This window comes from Pygocentrus nattereri, chromosome 13 (genome assembly GCF_015220715.1).
Source record: "Pygocentrus nattereri isolate fPygNat1 chromosome 13, fPygNat1.pri, whole genome shotgun sequence".
In the NCBI taxonomy this organism is placed as follows: Eukaryota; Metazoa; Chordata; class Actinopteri; order Characiformes; family Serrasalmidae; genus Pygocentrus; species Pygocentrus nattereri.
This window is the reverse complement of record NC_051223.1, coordinates 23,742,489-23,765,117: the sequence shown is the minus strand read 5'-3', so window position 1 is coordinate 23,765,117 and position 22,629 is coordinate 23,742,489. Positions and strand designations below refer to the sequence as shown.

The 22,629-nt window shown below is 36.3% G+C and overlaps 1 protein-coding gene across 11 annotated transcripts in view; it reads right to left on the bottom strand.

Moving 5' to 3' along the window:
• stxbp4 (syntaxin binding protein 4) overlaps window positions 1-22,629 on the bottom strand; it is a 39,258-nt gene that overhangs the window by 10,743 nt on the left and 5,886 nt on the right. For all 11 annotated transcript variants that reach the window (XM_037544188.1, XM_037544192.1, XM_037544194.1 and 8 more), the window contains 15 exons: window positions 20,617-20,708; window positions 19,790-19,898; window positions 19,287-19,419; window positions 19,012-19,118; window positions 18,612-18,834; window positions 17,955-18,033; window positions 15,785-15,888; window positions 15,069-15,165; window positions 14,304-14,416; window positions 12,615-12,704; window positions 12,379-12,444; window positions 7,222-7,389; window positions 6,512-6,625; window positions 4,989-5,038; window positions 3,020-3,162 (listed from right to left, as the gene is read on the bottom strand). In XM_037544188.1, coding sequence (XP_037400085.1) covers window positions 3,020-3,162; window positions 4,989-5,038; window positions 6,512-6,625; window positions 7,222-7,389; window positions 12,379-12,444; window positions 12,615-12,704; window positions 14,304-14,416; window positions 15,069-15,165; window positions 15,785-15,888; window positions 17,955-18,033; window positions 18,612-18,834; window positions 19,012-19,118; window positions 19,287-19,419; window positions 19,790-19,898; window positions 20,617-20,708 — 1,688 coding nt within the window. The remainder of the gene's footprint in view (window positions 1-3,019; window positions 3,163-4,988; window positions 5,039-6,511; window positions 6,626-7,221; window positions 7,390-12,378; window positions 12,445-12,614; window positions 12,705-14,303; window positions 14,417-15,068; window positions 15,166-15,784; window positions 15,889-17,954; window positions 18,034-18,611; window positions 18,835-19,011; window positions 19,119-19,286; window positions 19,420-19,789; window positions 19,899-20,616; window positions 20,709-22,629) is intronic.

Sequence of the window (22,629 nt, the reverse complement as noted above, 5' to 3'; positions counted from 1 at the left end):
GTACCAATTAGCAATACAGGAGTAACCAGTAGTCCTTTTTAGTAATTTATTTATTAATTATTATTTATTATAAAGAAATAATAAATCCATGTAAATATTATGTAAAAGACTCACAATCTCTGCCTTTGGACAAGACACAGCCAGTAATGTTTTATGAAAATTATGCACAACTACTTCACAATAGCTAGACTCTAGCCAGTAGAAATGGTCCAAAAACAGCTGATTATACTCTACACGAATATATAGATCCTTTGACAGAGTGCTTGAAAAATGTATGGTGTTTCCTGAACTCTCACTACGCTGATCACATTCACAATCAGGGTCACTGAGTCAGCAGTCTCGGGTAGCACATGCATGTTATGTATCAGACATCAATAATCTATTTAGAGGACATGTATGTTTGAAATGAATTACGTGTTATTAAAACATTTCTCTTAGAGAAACGAGTAACAAAATTCTTATTAACTTATCAAGTGTAATGTGATTAGAAGAATTAAAAATGGCATGTGGTATACTCAGGAGTTTTACTGTCATATGCACAGCAGAGTACGCTACTCTTTTATAGGAAAAAGTAATCACTTTACTGTAATGAGTTACTCTGGTCTACGTTACAAAGTGTTGAACATACTTTGCAAATAATGTGGCAATTAATTTAGTAGCATCTTCAACTTGTATTGCCATTCATGCTCCCTAACTGATGTGGCCAATACAGCAGTAGTTATGTGTAGAATGCTATCAATGTTTAAACTAGTATAAAATGCAGAATTTGATAAAAACAGTTGCCTTCAGTCATTCAATTGGCTCCAACTTCACACAAACAGCCCCAGGCAATCAGTCTCCTAAAACACTTGAGTGAGTGGCAGCCTACATCACGCTTTCCATACCGTGGAGTTAATCCAATAATGAACTATCTAGACCATTTCTCTTTTTCGTGTAATAAACCTCCCTCTTTCTTTAACTTGACACTGCTGTCTGTGTGTAACATGGCTCTACCCTACAGCACGCTACATGATATAACAATGCTTTTGAAGAACCTGACAGACAATTGCTTTTTCAGAGCTTTGTATCCAGGCAACGATTGCAGCAGTGAGGTGAATCAGGCCCAGTGGGCTCTTTTACCAGCAAATGCACCTTAGATTGCATTTCCTTATTGGGCTGACCTAATTCTTTTCACTCTATACACCAAAACAAGATTATTTTTCCTGATTAGGTTATACTATACCCTGCAATATGTTCCATGGACGTGCTACATTAGAATGATTATTCGGATAGTTTGACTGAAATATTATTTACACACAAGAACCACCTGTACTCCTTCTATATGACTATAGATGAAAACACATGTATGGACTAATACATAATATGGACAAAATATCTGTGAAGATTGTATGACCATAGTAACTTGGGATACTGTTATTTTCATGATGATTTAGATGATTTAAGCCTATGAAACGCCCCTAGAATCCAACCCTAGTCATTGTGCTTGAGAAAAATGATGTCAAAAGGCCTAAACAGATGTCTCTGCAAATAGCAAGGACATTTTTGGGACTGCAACAACAGAGGCTTTCACACAACAGTGCCACAAGACCAGAACCTCTGTATGTAGTAGAATAGACATGTACCCTGTGGAAGAGACATCTTCCTATTTTAGCATTTCATTTTCATTTAATTTAATTTCAGTTTTAATCAGCATTAATTTAATATAGTACAAATTGTAATCTTTGATTATGTTGTATAACATTTAAAGAGAAAACAATTATTCATGATTTGGCTGAGGTAGACTAGGTTACAGGTTGGTAGGTTCAAGTACATTTGCTTAGTGTCAGAATTTTCTTCAAGGAAGACTGCTTATGTTCCTGCTCACTATACTACTGAAAGTGGCTATGGAGTTTACCAGTGTTTACATCAGCAGGCCAAATATTGCTTCCTTTCTAATCAGAAAACAACTAGCAAGCCAACTAGTAAACTAATTTCTATGGTTTTGCTACATTCCTGGCTGCACACATTATTAGAAATACAGTTGTGAGAAAATCTGTGAAACTGTTTGGATTTCTGCATGAACGACTCCTATATTTTTATTATATTATATATAATAATTTAATTGGAAAATCTTTATCTAATTGAAAGTCACCTTGTCTGTCTGTGATCTAAAACTATTCTGTTTATTGGTCTCTCAGGCTGACCAGGTCCTGAGATAGTAAAGCAGCACCACACCATTGAACTCCCTCCATCATGCTTTGTATAGATGGCAATTAGGTTTTTGTAATTGTATGCAGTGTTTTTATTTCCTCCAAACATCAATCTGCGTACATTTGCCAATAATTTCAGCTTTTGTCTCACCTGACCGCAGGAAATTGTTCCTGTTGTGATGTGAAACATTTAGGTAATTCTTAGAATATCTTTAGCAAACTTGAATGAACCAGCAGTGTTTGTTTGTTTTAGAGTGGTTTCCTCTGTGGTAATCTCTCATGAACTCTCATGAACTTGTCCAGTGTCTGTCTTATGACTCATTAACAGATATTATGTTTGAAGATTACAGGGAAAATGTTTTCACAGATCTTTTGTAGATTAGGGTGAATAGCCACAAAGCAGAAATTCTTCCATTTGTAAATTGTCTGCCATGCTTGGACATTTGATTGTGCTTTTGATGGTGGGTTGCTCTACCTATTCATAAACTCTTGAACTAAATCAAGAAGCTGTGTTAATGCTATGAAAACTACTGGTGAACTACAGAACACATATTATGAAGTGGCAAAAAAAGTTCAATTTACAAAGAAAGTTTTCCTTTCAACAAAAAGTGGACATATCTTTGTAGCCACGTAGAAACGTTTTCCAAAATATTTGAACATTAATGGCTGGTTAGGCTTAAGAAGTCTAATAGGGCCTCTAAGAAGGCTACAAATGAGGCCTCACATTAGAGCAATGGCATGCTTCATTAGAGGAATTTTATAAAGGGAAAGGTGATTTTCTGCTGGATTTGACTGCAGTGGGCAAAAACATAAACTGTCAAATCACTTACAGTCCACTTCCAAAATGGCTCTAACAGTGCGAGTGAGCTCTTTGGCTTCCAAGGCAAGTGTTGAGGCCGTCCTGGACATTTTCTTCCCACCTCGTGAAGCCAGAGCTTGAGACAGAGCAGCAAGCTTTGGCTCACTCTGAGAACTGAAAGAGAAGAAATACATACAATACACCTGTGACCAAAGACCATGTAGAGACTTGGTCAGATAAATATGGCAAAAAGAAGTTCAATTTTGCAATAGATTGATCTTAATTCAGGTATGCTATTTGGTACAGAGACTTACTTAATCTTAAATAATATACCTTGTCTTGCCTTATGATGCTCACAAATAAAACTTCAGCAGCCTATAAGCTAGTCATGTTCTGAGTGCAACTGTTGTTATTCACCCTTTGACTTTCCTACATGACTTATTCACCTTTTTGACAGTTTATACTGATCCTGCCCTAGCAGTTCAATAATAATTTGTCTTACATGCTTCGATAAACTTCAACACACATTTTTTATAGCATCCTGATATGATACTTTGTCTTTAGTTTAGAAATGTTCAGCAAATTAGCAGTGAGAGGCACTACAGACAACCATGTATTTGGACAACACAACACAAAACATGGAATTGAAGCTAACAGAATAAAATCTTAGCTGCTATAATTTACATGATGTAAACATGTTAGAAGAGCATTCATATTGGGACCATCTCTCTTACTTCACATTAGCCTACATCAAATCTGTAGTTTTTTTAGAAATTGTCAGTTTGGAAAAGTCACTTTTTGCAGCCTTTTAACAATACAGATTTTATAATGTTTTGACTTGTTACAAAAGCTGTCCTGATGTACTTTCCCTTTGACCCAAAATGAACAAAGCATGCTGAGCAGGGGGCAGGAGAGCCCAGCATGACACTTAACACAGAAAAGGTTTTGGGGAAGGGGATTCGTGTGCTCAGACCCACTGACATGGATAAAGTGTTACGAAAAAAAAAAAAAAAACAAGGATTGCACAATCTCCAGACTTCCAGGTCATTGAGAGAAACTGTTTGAAACAGTTCTCACCAGAAGAAATTAGGTAGCCTGTATGCATTCAAGGCATATGTAACTTTATAATAAGCTGCTGATACCATAATTTTTTTTGTATTTTATTTGTAACCTGTATTATGTTAAAATAGCTAATTTTCTTTTACTGCTTTGTTGTTTATTTTGTTACGGCACATTTTACATCATCAGTGTAATGTTGGACTCGCGCAAGTTTGACTAATTATGACAGTGTGAGAACTGGAGAACTGGAGCTCTGCACCTTTTTTTCCATGAAGAACAGTCAACAGATTAGTGACTTGCTTTTGCAAATGTAAAAGTTTTAACCTGTAGGATCTCCCATTCACTCATTAAGTATCAGAATAGATAAACTCAGTCATAAATAATAAGCATTCTGGAGTAGAAACAGTTACATGTGATTTTTTATTGAACTAAAACACACATTAATGAACAGACATAGTGGCCATTAGAGCCAGCAGGGGCGATCATTAGAGAAAGCAAGGTCTCTCCATTCTGTTCAGCCAACAGAGTGTGAAGAGCAAGACAGCAGGTGTCCGTGCTGATTGGACCTTAACAAAACCACCTCCAGGCTAAGCTGATGCACTGACTTCTGATCATTATCCACACCTGCTTTCTGTCCTGAATTTACATTCTACCACAGAACTTTTGCATTATTAAATGTCCAAAGAAAACAAAAAGACAGTTTATATCAATTTCTACAGTCAAAATATGCTCTAACAGAAACATGGCCAAACTGCTGTCATTCACTCTACACTATCTGACCCTATTCCCACTGGCTTTTTGGATAATAAGCTATACTCTACAGATCCTTAGGCTGCATCTGACCAGATGGTAAGTGAATTTCACAGCTACTACATCTTTACTTGCAGGGTTTATTAGCTGTAGACATAAGACATAACATAAGAGTGGAAACCCTCTCTTACCTATGAGTCCGTAAAGATCCTTGGTGCTCAATTAGGAAGTCTTGGATGACCTAGGAGTGTTAAAAAACAAACTAAATTACTAGATTAATAAATTAATAGATTAATAAGGTTCATAATAATAAGGATACTGTACATTTTGTGTTGTGGGGACTGGTTAAATTACATGTTTTGTTGATGTTCTCAGTGAAAATAAGTTAATACAACCTCTACAGTAGCGTGTTCTCTACAGTAGTGTGTTCTGTACAGTAGTATGTCCTCTACAGTAATGTGTTCTCTATAGAAGTGTGTTCCCTACAGTAGTGTGTTCTGTACAGTAGTATGTCCTCTACAGTAGTGTGTTCTCTACAGTAGTGTGTCCTCTACAGGGAACACACTATTGCACATTTGAACAATTACTGTGTATTTGAAGAAATTAACATACTAGAAAAAAATAAAACATGAAATGTGGCCTGTGCAAAAGTTATGACACTTTAAATTTTTATATTTATAAAATGTATTCTATATTTCCATGTGATAAAATCAGAAAGTAGTTTGCTCCATAATTTATTATTTATTTATTTTTGCATAATTTGAAAACTCTAGTTGCTCTGTACAGGAAAAGGCTTAGGCACATGAGCAAATTGCTTAAACCATTTATCTCAGCAGTAAGTGGGATTTTGCCAGTAAAAACACTAAAAAACATAATAAAAAATACAAGTAAAGCAAAGAGTTGCCACAAGGAGAGCTCTGTAAATATTTATTAATTAAATATTTATTAATTATTGTATTACACTATTATGCATATTTATTCTTATCTGAGCAAATAAAAGCTTACAGGACAAATAAAGAACTCTTTCAATATGATTTTCTTGGGTGCCTAAGACTTTTGCATAATCCTGTCTATACTTTATAGACCTATAATCAACATTTAAGCTTCAACTTAACTCAAAACGAATATTTTAAGAACTTTCGTCGAATATTAAAAATACCCTCCCAAACAGTATGATATTAATTCTTATATCCTATTAAGAACCTTTAACTGCCAGACTGAATGCTGAATTAAAAATAGCCAGTTTAGCTCTGATTCAGTTCTGACTCAGAACAAGTTAAGTAACTGAACAAAGGGCGATGGAGGCTTTCTAAAACATGATCTACATGAGTGATGCCGAGGCAGTGGTAAAGTGCTTCCCACTGACAACTACAACGTGGCTGGCTCTAATGGTCTGTCAAAAAATTATTAGGTGCACGTATCTGCCTTTTCACATTATTCAGAAAAAATTCTCAAGTAGTGGTGAAAAGATAACACTTAGACAATATAGGCCCCTACCTTTGGTCTAGGGTTAACATTGAGGAAATCCTTTACAAATCGCATGGTTGGTACTTTGTAAGAGAACTTTTAATAATAAATAGAGCTCTTTTACAGGGATCAGCTATAGTACCATATGATCTGATATCTCACTGTTTTTTACCCCAGCACACAAAGTCAGCAATGCAAGCCCTTTTGAAGATGTGTTTCTGATTGCACGTCTCACTGAAATACATACCTCAACAAAGCGCATAAGTTTGCCAGTAGAAACCTCAAAGCCTTTCCTTGCAGCTTCACTCTTTCGTAACTGACACTCAAGCAACGCAATCCTCTTCTTCATTTCTTGCTCCTCCTGTATGAATATTGCAGTTAATACAAGGTCTCACTTGTTAACATCATTTAATGATCTAATACGCCTAGGTAAAATGAAAGTTAAGTTTTTATTTGGCCCATTAAAAATATACTGAGCTAAATCAAAATCAAACTACTCATGCTGAGTATGTAAGTTATGAATTGTGCTACTATTTCACTATTTATTTTGACTTCAATGGAATCTGGACATGGCAATTTATTTGATGACCTGAGCTTGTTCTCTTCAGCAACATGAAATCCTCCTTTCAATGATTTAACAAAAATATTTGACATGCCGAATGACAGTTCCATAATTACAGAAAAGGAAATAAGGTTCTTCTATGACCTGTGAGGTTGCTAGCCAGAATTTTCAAAAATAACTTCATCAGCCCACGTCACCCTGCAAGATCACGTTAAAGCCTTCGCTGCACATCAGCCCAGTTACTGAATAATACAAAGCAAACAGTGACCTACTTTTAGCAGTACAGGAGGGAGTGAAAACCTGAGCTGGATTTGAGCAGGGAAGGGGGAGTGGGACTGAGAACGGGCTAATGCCTTTGCTTTACGGGATGGGAAACTACCTTTCTTAATGAATACCTTGGGCTTTTCATTTCTCTGAGATTTCATCTCTGCTATTTCTTCCTCCAAAAGGTGGATGACTTCTTCGTAGTCCATCTCCATTCCCCGCGCCTGCTTCTGAGCAGCCTCAGCCAGGTGGATCTGCGCCTGCAGAGCTCTGCTCTCATCCACCGCAGCTTTTGCTTCCTGCAGCAGCATAGTCAGAGTTAGAGAAGCACTAATGAGAATGCACATACAGTAGAGTTGTACAGTGCTGAGGGGCTCTCCCAGCACAGCAAAGTCAGCGTACTGCCAGAGAAATGTCTGACTAGCTCTCCCTTTTGCTCTCATTCTTCACATGCTCACAGCATGACCAAGCACTGCTCTAGATCAGCTTAAAGTCATGCAGTCACCTTTGCTACTGTGTGTATGGGCTTTGAATTTTTGGGCCTGTGCAAACATGTTTCCTTAAAGTCCATTTAACCTATAGAGAATAAACAGAGTGGGTGTAGACAGGCGTGGGAAGGAACCACACCTGAAAAACAAGCCGTTACATAATGTGGTGAGTGATATATACCTGGGCCTTGATGAAAACCAGGGCTGCATCGAATACTTTTCACCACAGCATCAGTCAACAGAAACCAGACAAAGGGAAGGCAACCAGGTCAGGGTAATTACGAAGCAGTGAAGTATCACAGCACTGAATAATGGACAGGTGACACCATATTCTCGAATCATTTTACTTCCCAAAGCAAGATTTAAATAAACTATAAACCTCTGCCCATCTGACCCACACCTATCACACTTTGTGGGATATGTAGCTACACATGTAGTTGAATGTGCACTTTTTTTGGGGGTGTCTTTGTTAAAATTTAGTAAGAAAATAAAATACAGATATTTTAGCACAGGAGCCATGCAAGCAAAAAAAAAAAAAAAAAAGCAAGCAAAATTTATTTATATAGCGCTTTTTACAACAGATGTTGTCACAAAGCAGCTTTACAGAACAATCAGTATTACAGAAAGAAAAGAAAAGAAAAGAAAAGAAAAGAAAAGAAAAGCAGCAGCCATGCGTCACCTAAACATTCTGAATTTCTGGAGTACAATAAATACGTCACCAAACATAGGTTTGAAATATTGGTTGAATCTAAACAAGTGTCCCATGGCATTTTTTAACAAATATCTGCTGACACCTATATGATTCTGATATCACTGTGCATCCCTACTGTGTAGTCAGGAGTTGAGAGGTTAGGTTTCTGAATGTGCTGAAGCACTTACCAGTGCTGTGCCACCAGTAGTTTGAGAAGGTCATCAAAAGCTATTCATAAAATAATATGAAATTTTTGTATGGTTGTCCACAAGTGAAGAAGTAAATGGCACTAAAAATCTCTGCAAAACTTGAAAAAAAAAACAGTTGCCTATGAATCGCAAAACAAAAGAAAGCTTTACTATGCCATCCATTTAGCAACGCCATGGTATGCCTTGGATACCAAGCAAAAAAGACTGACAAAAAATTACACTGTTATCCTTATATTTTCATAAACTTTTACTTCTGAGACCATAATTCCCAATTCCCAATTTTCAAATCTATCCAGGAATAAAGCTCATTATTCATTTCTTTTTAAGTGGACTGAAAACAGATGGTTTAACAATGCCCCTTTGTAACAGCTTATTATTTAAATCACAGTTTCACACCATTTCAGACAATCATCTCTTCAAGTGTGTGAAACATAGTATGTTCATTTCATTAAGAGGTTATGGCTTTGATTATGGATAATGTAATAAGAACTAAGAAATGAATCTTTTAGACCTATTTTATTATTGGTTCAGGCCCTGTACCAATTCTTACCTCAGAGTTGCCTATGCTAAAACACAAATGTACCCTGAAAAACTGCTTAGTATTATCAAACGTCTAGGCTACACAAGGACTATAACCAGACTATTTACAAAAGCCTGATTATATTAGTCAACAGCTAGTAGGCTAAGGCAAATATAACTGATATCCAGAGTGTTATGCTATGAAAGAAAAAATGAAAGATGGAATTCATATTTAATTGTCTTTTACTCTAGGACTCTTTTTATATAGCTGTAAATGATAATTTAGCAATGTAGCAGTGCATTGCATCTCAAATACTCTTCACACAAGCTCACATCACACTAAAAGACTCAAATGGAGACACCTCATCCATAATCCTCATGGCCAGTCTCATCTCACGCAGTTCATGGCTCCTCCTCACACCTTTCAGTGCGCCATGCTTGTGGTGCGATGCGTGGATGGCCCCATCGCCTGCACACTCATCTCCAAAGGAAAGGCTTAAAAGCCTGCTGTTCCTCGGCTGTGCAGCCAGTCTGCCTACCTGTTACTCTAATGGCATATATAGCACAGCAAGAGTGGGCGGGGGGTGAAGAGAGCAGAACGGATTCAGAGAGGCAGATCCAGGCTTGAAAGAAGCATGAGCTTAAAAAAAAGCCTTGATTCCACAAGGCTGGGCTTTCAGCGCTCCCGTTTGGTTGCTGTTGCTCTGAACTTGGTAAGTAATGGAGCTCAGTGTGGTGCTGACACCACAAATCAAAGCTACTGTGTGCAGCATGGAGAGAGAGCAGAGAGGGGTAGCCTAGACCCTATCACCAGACAAGATGTCAAATGGATCCAAGAGTTAAAATTCAGACCTTTGTCAAAAATGGCTGAATTAAAAAATTTGCAAAGCTCTTAGCAGATCAAATGCATTTTTCATAAACATGCATAAATGTTTTTTTCGGCTGAGGTCAATCACAAGCTGAATGGAAACACTAGCACAAGGATAAGAGAGATGAAAAATCTCTTCCTAAGGATACCAAACAGCGCTCAAAAAGTGCCACAGGACGGACTGGACAATGCACTACTACAGCACACAGACCGTCTTTCTGTGACATTCAGAGTAAATATATGTTTATATAGTACTATAAGTACTATAAACCTGCAAAATGGCTTTACTAGAAACTGGCATCAAGCAAATCCATAACCAATACAAGAGCGGACTAAAGATGTGAAAGATGTTTAATCATGTAAAAATGAACCATAACCATAATAAAACTCAGAAATCATACATTTAATGCATTCTGGCAGGAGCGATCTTTGCATAGGTAAAAATAGGCAGCCACCTACCGGCCCCACGAGCCAAGAACCCCATGAAAACGTAAATGAGATATATTGCATGTGTTGATGGTTAATAACTTGCTCTGAAATATATATACATTTCTGAATGTAGCAATTTGTAAAAATAACTTCAATGCAGCCCCACACACCATCCATTCATGGTTATAATGGACTATTCCATGTTGACACAATAGACCGCACATAGTGCTAGCATTAATGTGGGTATAGATAGCTCTAGTGTTGAGTACTTATTAAAAAAAGGAATCTATTATGTATGACTTATTACTTCTCTCAAGCTGTAATGTGAGTATATTACTTATTACTTCCTCGAAAAAAAGCATTCTTTCTACCCATTATTTTCCTGCTACATTACTCTGTATTGAAGTATTTCACTACAGGTTTATCAAAATTATCTGACAATACAGAGAGATAATTTCACTTAATAAAATGACTTGTGTACAAAATGGCTAGAAATAAGATCTTAATGTTTCTTCAAAAATCTCAAAGTGAGAAATATTAGATATATCAACTAGACTTAAGACAAATTCACCTGCCAAGATACAGGTGCATCACTCAGGAGCCCTAATTTACAAATGTGCAACCAGGGTGCCGCATATTTGTCTTTTGCCTAGAGCCCCAGAATACACTAAATCCGCCCCAGCATACTAAGCAAAATGGATTAAATATGTCACTCCTATTCATGTTCTACATTCAGAAGAAAATGCATGTCAGGATTAGAATCTGTATGCTATACATTTTAAACCCTGATAATTACAACAACAGACCAATTTTGGTGACATTAAGATAAATACATGTATGCTTTTACTTGACACTTAAATGAAAAAACAGCCAATGGACATTAAAATTTTAAGCTCCATAAGTGCAGAATGGTGTTCAGTTACAATCTACTTTACTCATATAGATTCAATGAGCAAACATTCTTCAAAGAATTTTCAGATGTGGTATCAGCTAAATAGCTCTTTACAAACTCACTATTTTCTAGCTGAAGAACACAATGTGAAATAAAAATTACAATATGCAACTAGACTTGTAATGTCAGCTGAGATAAATGTACAGATATGCACTTGTTTTTTAATGATTGCATTACTCAAATTTCATGCCATCTCTTATCAGTAACTGTGGTCTCGTTCAAGGTTTAATTTAATGCCACATTAATGAGTGGAGCTCAGAGACACTGAGTAGCAATGGAAGTCTGACCATCTTCTTTAGAAACAATAGTAAATTGGCTGTTCTATATGCAGTTGTCATTAGACCTGGTGCAGATGGAAAGTAAAATATTTCAACATATTCACACATATTCCAGACTTATGTATAACAGTTTTCTTGACAAAGTGGACTCCTATCAAGATTCTGTGCAAGTAAGCCTATTATTTAATCACATTCAACACTGATGGTAAATAATTTAGTTTGCAAGTAGCTAATATTGTGTAAACGTCCTTTAACATTCATTAGGTTGTAATGATATTTAATGACACTTCAGATGCTCTTGAATGTGCTTTGTGTAACAGGCACTTCTCAGGGTTTGAGATGAAACTCATAGAGCTACTGTGAGTTGAGCCCATTTTTTATGACTCACAGAACTATTTCCACTCTCAGGTTTACATCTCTACTGTGCCCTAAATACTCCAACTCCCACATGCAGTGGGTGGATCACATCTCCTGAACCCAAAGACACTTTACGTTATTTTATATATATATATATATATATATATATATATATATATATATATATATATATATATATATATATACACTACTGAAAATTTGATACCCTATACAGTACAGTATAAGGGCTGAGTAGGCAGTTAAAGAAATACACAAACAAAACAAAACAAATAGACATCTATGGCATGCTTGGTGCTCTGTACTGGCCAGTTAAAATGAAACAGAACAGGGATTCGCTGCAGAAAGCACCTGTAGAATGTGATGGTGGCCATATACAAGAATATGAATATGTCTAGAGCTCCCCCTAAGGGCACTACTAAAACTGTACACCATAAATGCACTCATGAAATAATCCAAAGCTCTATGAACTTACTCACCTGTTTGACTTTAGTCAGCTCTTGCTGCATTTGATGACAAAGGCTTTCAGACTCAGCCAGCTTATCCTGTTGGACAAGAGATTTTCATGAGAGCATGATGTGTTGAACATTTTTCCTATTCGATTAAGTCAGAATAATGAGTCCTGAGTCAATAGTAATCCCATAAACACAGTAAAAACACTTAAGGTTGCACAAACTGTCTGGGTCCTGACATGAACTGATACGATACGTTTTACCTGCAGTCTCTTTATCTCTCTTAAGGCTTCAATGTGATCTTTTCTTAATCTCTCCATCTCATCAAGGTCTTCAGAATCAGATGTTGATGCCTACGAGATGACAATCACAAAATTACAAGTGAAACATACTTTCATAATGGCTAGATGATTATATCTCATTGCACACATTTCTGTAATGCTGGAAGTTTGTTTTTTTTTACATATTTATGTTAGGGCTGCACAACATTGACCTAAAGTGTAATGTGCAAATGTTTATTCAGATGCCAAAGTGAGAGGCGATTAACTAAGACTAAAATATATAATTAAAGTGGTTCTCTTTTTATGTGTAGCAATCCAGAAAAGTAAGAGTTTATTGTTGCTATGCAATTAAACCAAATAAATACTTTTTTGTTAATTCAACAGAATATACAGCAGTCACAATTCTGCATTAAGATATTGTGTGAAGTAAAAATAAAAATGACTAAATACATGCAGTTACTGCACAACTACAAACATATTTTTGTGCATTGTAAGGCTGTTAGAAAAACTCAATAAAACAAATAAATATAATCATATGCAAAAGTTACACTTTTTCTACAGAACACACCTCTACATGTTTTTTGGTATGGTTCAGAAAATACAAATTATATTTCAAAATTACATAGGAAAGTAGCAATAACTTAGTGTTCTTGTGCAAAACTGTGATATTACAAAGCAGCTGAGCTACAAACAATAGAAAATAGAATACACCCAGATGTCTAATTTTGATCACTAACAGTTGTTTACATGGATGTCTACTGAGAGATCCTCACAAGAGAATAAGGTGACACAGTTTTAAAATTGCTATAATGATATTGATATATTTTTGATAATGTATTGAAAATACTACACCCTTCATTTTTACAGGCTAGTATTTAACGACTTGGTACTTGTTTGCATGTGTGTCCTTTGTAAGTGGATGGAAAGAATGATGGATAACACCAATGCAACACAGAGTAGATCAATGAAGAACTCCACTGCCCCTAGGAAAGACGCCTAACTCTACATTCCCTGTTACATAACCGGCTCCATGCATATGTAAATATAACTTGATATGTTCTGCTATTCCAGCCCTTTCCAATGTGTTTATTGCAGAAATCCATATCATGATGACAATAAAAATATGATCAATCTTCCAGCCCTAATTTATGTAAATATTTGTAATACATAATTAACCAGTGTGCAGTGTTTATGTTTTTGTTACTCAGTGGGTCTGGTGGCCCCACCGCATTATTGTTTCTTTAAATAATAACTATAACATTTTATGTAAAAATAGTGGCCAACGTATGGTTCTTCTTTTGCAACTGTAGCCAGTCAGCAGCCTGTCCATGTTGTCCACCCTAACACACACACACACACACAAACACACACATACACTCACACTGACAGCAGGCCATGTAAGAGGAGAACAGAACGAAGCACCTCTGCACTTTTGGTGTACAGTGTGACATCATTAAAAATGTTTTATATGTTCTTCACAGAAAATGATTAAAGGCCAAGGAATTTGAGGTTGAAATAATAAAAAAAAATTCTTAATTTTTTCTTTTGGTCAACACTGAAAATGGGTCCCACAGATCTGAACACCAAACATGGTTTAAATATGTATATGTACATAAATGTATGAATGTAAACAATATTAAATGATAAAATAAAATAAATGAAAATTCTTACCAGAGGGTTTGATGAAGAGTCAGTGAGGTCATCAGACGTGAATCTGGCTACTTCCTGGCCAAGCTTTGACTCATCAGTCAACTTGAAGAGCTCTTTTGTCAAGGTCTCAAAATCTGGATTTAAAAAAATTTTAAAATAATTGCAGATGACATATACACTGTACTGTACTGGACATTTACCTCAGTATAACACTAAGGACAACATTAGCAAATGTAATTACAAAAAAGGCAGTGTTGTCTCCTGTATCATGGTAAGGCACAGGGTTTGAGGAAGGGGAGCTTTTAGCTGCGGTCAACAAGATAGGTCACTATCACTGTTCAGATCAATGTCATTTTCCTTTATTGTAATTGACAAACATGGTACAGACAGTCAAAATTATGTAGTTTGCAGCATTTATTACAAATGATCCAGGTTATACACATGCAACAGCCATATGAATTCTGGATCATACGACAGTGCAGGCCATAAAGTTACACATTTTTAATAGTATTTTGCGCTGTCCCCTTTCCCCAGTCCACAAGTCTTCCAAACTAAAATCAACTGCAAGGGCCTGTATGCGGGCCCACATTACATCTCATTCTCATAAATATATCATTTACATATTAGATTCATAGCAGTTACTTAATGGTAAGACTGCAGTTTACAAGAGAATATAAGCAATTCAAATGAATACTTTTGCAGTAATTTACATAATGGTTTATGCCAGACTCATCACTTGCCAAATTCTGAAAGGAAGTCACACTAATGAATGTAAGGCTTGCTCACCTCCATAGGCCACCGTCCCACCAGGGTCCACGCGGAGCCTCTCTCTCAAGGTCTGGAGCTGGGACTCAGTTGGTTTCAGCCCCAGCACCTCCAAAGCCTGTGAACCACACCACTGTCCATTTAGAAAATTTCAGTCCATAAGGGTTGTGCCCTCTCACCCACACACTGTGTTCTGTCCCTCTCTCACTCACTCACTCACTCACATGCTCTCTAACTTGCAAATGACACACACACACACACACATACACGTGCGCACACACACACACACACACACACACACAGTTTTCAACATGCATCATTTTTTTTGTCTGCAATAGCTTTTACAAGCACAAAGCAATAGCCATTTTTATGCCATTATGTGAAATAGCTACTGTTATATGAAACACTTCTGAATGAATCACAGTAAATCACGTTGTTTCTCATAGCAACAGAGTATCAGAAAATGTCAGAGCCTGGCGTGACAGCACAGGCTGAGGCAACAGCACAATCACTATTGATTTTCCCATTATAGTGCTGGAGAAGCCAACAGTGTCATTAAATCCTCGCCACATGATAACACAACACTAACGGCTCAATGGAACGAAGGGGACAATGGGAATGGATTGTTAAAGTCTACCCGGGTGGGCAAATCAGGGTTGACACTGCAAACAGCTTATTGCAGGCTGATAGGCATGGGAATAAGCAAAGAGGGCAGGAGACAGGGGGCAGGGACAAACCTGCTCTAGCCTCTCCAGTTTGACTCGACAGCTAGAGCTAAGTGACGGTGGCCTCGACTGTGCAGCTGTGGGAGTGGTGCTGGGCTTACAGGCAGCAGCGGCGTCTGGAGACAAAGACAGGAGAACATTTACATCTAAGGGAAATGGCTGATTCACTGATACATACTACAAGGTACTATAAGCACTTGAAAATGTTATCATACATTTCTATTGACCTAAACAATTTTGAAAATCAAATGAAATAGTTTTTGTTACCTCTATAAGATCTCAGCTCAGGGGGGTAAAATAATACACTACTACACAAGAACACACACAAACTATAATATGACATATTAATGTCTACTTCGTTCAAATAGACTGACTGAAAACAACATATGGATATTATTCTTTGACCTATGCATGACATGCTGTAGTCACTAGACCTTTTCTTAGTTTTCCTGGCTGGCTCCACTCAGTGCTCTCTTTTCCTTGCATAGGCGACTGCCAGGTGCAAATGTTGTGTTTGGATAACTATTCTAAATTCATATGTTATACACAAAATGTATTTTCTTTTTCTTTAGGCATTATCTTAGAATTTAATACCTCTAATAGGAAAATCAAAGATATTTTCAGACATGACCTGAATTTTGATACATTTTTACCATTTAAAAAAAAGGAACTGTAATTTCTACAGTGATCAAAACAGTGTAAGCTTTGGCATTATTATTAAATAAACCAACACATGACTCACTGGTAATTGTAGTGAGAAGCAGGGGAGGGGGTGATAAAAAAGCTAATCTGTTAACTGTTTAAAAAAATGCCATGACTAATTCTTAAAATGTAACGCCAAGATTTGAAGTATCAAAACTTCAATGTTGATCCATCTGCCTCTACCGTCAAGTATACAACGAATATGAAATAAACTGGAAGTCGGTTCCATAAAAGGTTGGAAATTTTTACCATTCAGGTAACTAGCCTACTAAAAATGTAGATTACTTATTTTCTCTCATAAAGTAGCAAAATTATTATAAACAAGCAGGGTTAGGAGATATGGCATAATGATCGTATCAAGAGCTACACATTTGAGAGAGAATTAACAAGAGAGCTGAAAGGTCTACTCATTTAGGAAATCTGATGATTTATCTTCTGACAACACTCATTCCTATAATGCAGCAAACAAAATTACACAGGCAAACCTCTTATGGTCATAGCCTTTTATATCAGGCACATAACCTTCAGTTTCACTTTGTTTTGCTGCCACTACAGAACAAAAAGCAGTGGGTTTAGAGGAGCAAGAAGATTAGATGGTGGAGCATTGCCACATTAAACAACCCCCATATGTCAGGCCTGAATATGCCCACCTCTCATCTGAAGCAAGGACACTTTTAATGTAGCTATCATCTAAAGAAAGAAGTACAATGTTATAATGAAAGAAATGATCATAACCAGTTAGACCAAATGTTAAACAACCAAATAAATGGAGACACTGAACCTCTAATCTGGATTCTTAGATTAGAGGCTTTGTGTTTATTCTCACAACATGACATAAGAGTTCTGTTGTGGTATTTCCTAAATCTGTACAGTGTAATTGACTGAAGAGCAATGACAAATATGTTCTGAACAATTTCTAAAATTCTGATGTCCAGTTTTCCAGAACACATAAAGTATAGCTCTGATTATACATTGTTAAAGGGCATTTTCCATTCACAACCCGTGTCTTGTGTAGGACTTGAGATACTCTGTCCAAGCTTTAAAACTCACCCTGTAAGGTCTTCAGTCAATAGCAAACAAAAGCTATATGTCATATAGCGTCCGATGCCACAACTAAGAATTGACCTCAACAGACATCAGCTTTCTTTCTGCCTTATCCAAGAGGTATTCATGTGATTTTCATCTGCTCATATTGAAAATGCGGTATCTGGCAGGATTATCTTGAATACTAAATACTCTTGACATCTCATCAGCACATTTTGAATGTTTGCTGTAGTGGACAGGTAATCCAGGTTATAATGGAATGATGGTTCTCATCTCATAATATCAGATTTACTAAATTATTTCCTAATGCTGTGCAACTCCAAAACATCAGAAAACAAAAAAGAAGGTGCGAGTAGGCAAATACATACATACACATATACAAACATGCACACGCACACCCACACATGTTTAGCAGATACATAAGTAACTGCAGTACCAGAATTGTCCACTGTGGTGCAGGCACTCTCAGGGGTAGTCAGAGAAGGGAGTTCTGGCTTCACTGGTACTGTTCTTACCTACACCACACAGAGAAAACAGCAAAGGCAGTACAGTATTAGACTCAAACTCTTAAATGTGCAATTAGGGTGTTCTGATTTAGATACATGAGAAGAAATCTAAATCTTTAGAATGGGCTACAACAACAGAAACAGATGACCAGTTGAATTTAAGGGGCCTATATTTAAATCCAAATTAAAAGAAAACACATCAAAGGAGGTTGGTGTAATATAGAACCAGTGTTGAAAACACTGAAAACAAACTGAAAACAGTTTGTTAACAAATTTGAAAGGTTCCCTCATTTTAAATAAAGTTAAATGATATTTTGGTTACTAGAATACAGATTTGCTTTCTGACTTTTCAGTGCACTTGTATTATTGCATGTTTTTGATAAATTCCACCAACAACATACCTAATTTAATTTAATGGATGATTTGTGGACTACAGGTTGTGGATGGTAAAATACTGGGCTTCCTAGAGGAGAGGTTTACAATGTATTGTTTACTTACATTTACTCTAACATTAATGTTTTTTGAACCAATATTTGCTTGCTACCAAGATAAATGGCTATACATTTTTTTTTTTAATCCAGTCTTACTTGAGTCAGTTTGACAGAAGGTAGTGTCTCACAACCAGAACTGGGGATAGGAGATATCTTGGGAACAATCCCCACAGGCAAAGGTACTCCCCCCAGGCCAAGGGGTCTGAGCTGGGGGGCTGTGCTACATTGGGGCTGCAGAGAGATAGGGCTGTGGGGGCCACTGCTGGAGCCAGAGGAGGACCGCCGTCTGATAAATGCTATCTCCACTGTGGGGTCAGGTCTGTGTAGAAAGTCACATTGAACAACTTTGAAAGGTGATTCTAACTGCAGTAGCACATTAGATCAGATAATTAGTGTGAGATTGACAGCATGAGCACTTAAATCTTTATTTGAATTAGAGAGACAGTGTAATTCTGTGCTGTTTAGAGCGAATATGAGGCGAGAAGGTATATCTAACCTGAGCTTTGTTCGGGTTATTATGCTTTTGGCCTCCTCATGTGTTACTCCAATAAAAGACTCTTTATTGATAGATATGAGTTGATCTCCTACCTTTAGTCTTCCATCCTAAATAAAATAGACAATAAAAAAGCAAGAAGCATTGTTTAAAGGTCATTGCTTAAATTCTGAACAGGTAAATATAAACGTGTACAAATTGGGTTTACACGTTTTAGTCACATTCAAAGTTTAGCAGTTTCACACTTTCATATTAGCTACTATTAATACAGCACTCACCCTTTGGCAGTCTCCTCCAGGCACTATTTCCTGAATAAACACCATTGGCCCCTCTGCACGGTTTGCTCCACCCTTGATGACCAGACCTAAACCTGTTCCCTTGGCAACGCATATCAACTGAATCATGCAGTCACTGGGTGAGGAGAGGTCAAAATAAAGATTGACAACTGTGAGAGGTATAATAATTTACAAGGTGATTAATACATTCTTTTCTGAATGACCTGAACTAATCTTTCATAGGATTTTCCACTCAGGCTAAGCATCTGTCATTGCAGCAGCACAGCCTTTCAAACAGAGACCTTAGAGGGCCATTCAACAAAACCTGGACATGTTTTTATTATTAATCATTTTACTCTCACTTTTAAACAGTGGGATTAGCAAAGCCATTTGCAATGTACAATACAAGTGAATTTAAAATTAATAATAAAACGCTAATTTTACACAATAATTTCTGCATTTCCACAAAGTTCTACTGTTCTACTACTCTGCAAAGTTTGACTTACCTGCAAACCTGTGGAGCTATTGAGGCTGTGCTGCAGTCTTTAGGGCTTAAGACTTGAGGGCTTGTCGATCTCGAGGATGAGGATGATGAAGCAGTGTCAGTCAGCTTACCTGAAAATGAGACAGATTTGACTAACAAACCTTTGCTGTCATAACAAATACAAAACTCAAATCTTCAAATTGCAAACGTTACAAAAAAATCTTAATTTTAATGTATGTTCTTGACTTTATTCCAAGTGATTTTGGACCATTTTTTCATATGTATAATCATGGACATTCTACAAGAAACGTTCATTTAAGATAAGAGGAACCTGGCATTTTCAAATAAATCAAATAAATTTAAAAACTGAAAAAAGGTTTTGCCAATACAAAGACAAATAGTGACTTTTTGGCATGTCCCAGCATGTCCTGAACTGTCCTTTCCTTAACAGTGTTTGGTTTGCAGAGTAGGTTAGATGAGGTTGCCCCCAAGGGATTATAAGCATTGCTCAAGGGCAAAATGTCAGTGGTCAGAAGAAATATACTTGGACCTGTTGGCCTCTGGGGCAGTCAATAATCATGCTCTCTCTGGGTCACCCAGCTTTCTCTGGGACTGAGTCAGGGACCCTATTGCTCTTCAATGTTCTGGTTACTGGTATGGGGCCATAACCTCCAGAGTATTTGAAGGTGAACTGTTTTTCCAGGATAAGAATTTGAAGAATGCAAATATGAATCTGACAACATTTCTCCTCTGTTGTTCTAACACATACAACAGTAAGTGTAATATTTCAAGGATGACACTTATTTTTTTTAACTACTGTAAAATATTCTGATAGTGAGTGGAAAATACCTGTGGAGACAGGAGTAGGAGATGTCCTGCCAGTGCCTGAGGTTGTATTGCTGTTGGATCCATATTTCTCCATGAGTTCAGCAAACTCTCTCCTGATAGCACAGACAGTCATCATTGAGGCCTTCATAATGAATGTATTTTCATGAAAGTCATCCTTAGATTGCATTTCAGTATAAAGAGGTTCAAAAAAGTATTCCTTTAGGTTAATTTGAGAGAAAAAAACACTTTTACACTATCTTTGTGGGGAGAAAATCTGGACAAGAATTCCAACCAGACTGCACTAAGAGTACTGTAAATCACAGAGGTATAAACATCAAAGTCTGGGGCTATTTTTCATACAATGCTGTCTGTGAGTTTGTGTTCATTGTTAGGATCATGAATTCAGACGATCAATGGCATTTTGGATGCAAATCTGCAGAAATCTGCAAAGAAACTGTTCAATTGTTCGCATAGAATTCTTAGCCAAAAAGAAAATGACATCCTGAAAATAGTCTGTTTCAAATAAATGGTACTTGGTTCTTTTTAATAGAACAATGAACTTTTTAATAGAACAGTACATTTTTAAATATGGCACAAATATTCAAATTTTTGGGGGGGCACTGTATGTTGTAATGCTTTCTAGGGATAATGATAGCACTGATTTTCTTTTCTTTTGATTTCAATTAGCTAACATTTCTATATCATTACTGATACTTTCAAAAGTTTTCTTGTGCATGTAATAAGGAGAAGTCTTGTTAATTTCTGCAGTAAAACCATATGAAGAAAAACATATGTGCATATATTTGCTCATATTAAAAATACATGTACCTTGTAATATTTAAAATATATGTGCTAAATATATTTCACTGTACCATTTTTTAATATTTAAATATATGCCAACATATGCACATATATTGAAATATATGCACATATGTAGATTTAATATATGCAAGAGTTTCATATGTATATATATATATATATATATATATATATATATATATATATAATATAATATAGATATTAACATATGTCAAACATGTGGAAATATATCTAAAACTGAGACATTTTGAATTTGCATATGAGAAAACAAGCAAATATCATCAAAAGCAAAGGTCATCGCAATAGCAGATTATTACATTAACTGCCAGATAAACTTGCTGGAGAGAGATAACTCCAAATGATCTGTCATCACGTGTGTGTGTGTGTGTCATCGTATGAGAAACAGCGGGAGAAGACAAAAATAGTTCCTATCGCACACAAATCATTTTTCACCTACAGTACATTGAACAGAAATGCAGTTTCATAAAAAGATGTGTGGGTCATTCTACCATTGTTGTGGCAAATGGAATCCCACAGCTCTGAAGCCATGAAGATGAGCTCAAAAATAAACCAGAGCAATTTGATAAGTATATGTATTCTTTGCCCAATTTCTAAATTAACCAGAAAAAACACAATTTTTATTGTTAATTTTAGTATGTTTTGCATGGAAAACAGCATGTCACAGTTGGGACTTCACAGATGCTTAACTATTATTTTGTGTATGACACATAGATTTTTTTTTTGCCTGTTTTTCTATTTAAATTGTAAAAATGCATTCAATTATTGTCTGTCCTATCTTAAAATGATTGTAAACACATAAATATATTTATATTTTCCAATAACATAAAGCTAAACTATAATGAAAGTGTAATTTAAATGAAATGCACTGTAAAAAATAATTTCATGCTTTAAAATGCATTAAATGGTTAAAAACATGAGACTTGAACTAAACATTCACAGTAGAATCTCTGTGATTTGCTAATTGTTAGCCAGTGACTGATACTGCAGTGCCAATTAAAAGCAACTCCTTCAGACAACTCATTGAGACAAGTGGCACTTAATTAGATTACTCTCTTAATCATAGATAAATAAGAATCTTAAAGTAAAGAGTCAAATGGAACAGCTTAATAACAGAAATTTATAACAGAAAAACAGATTTATAAACTAACCTGAGTGATGATAAACATGCAAAATACAAAGACTATAATGCAGATC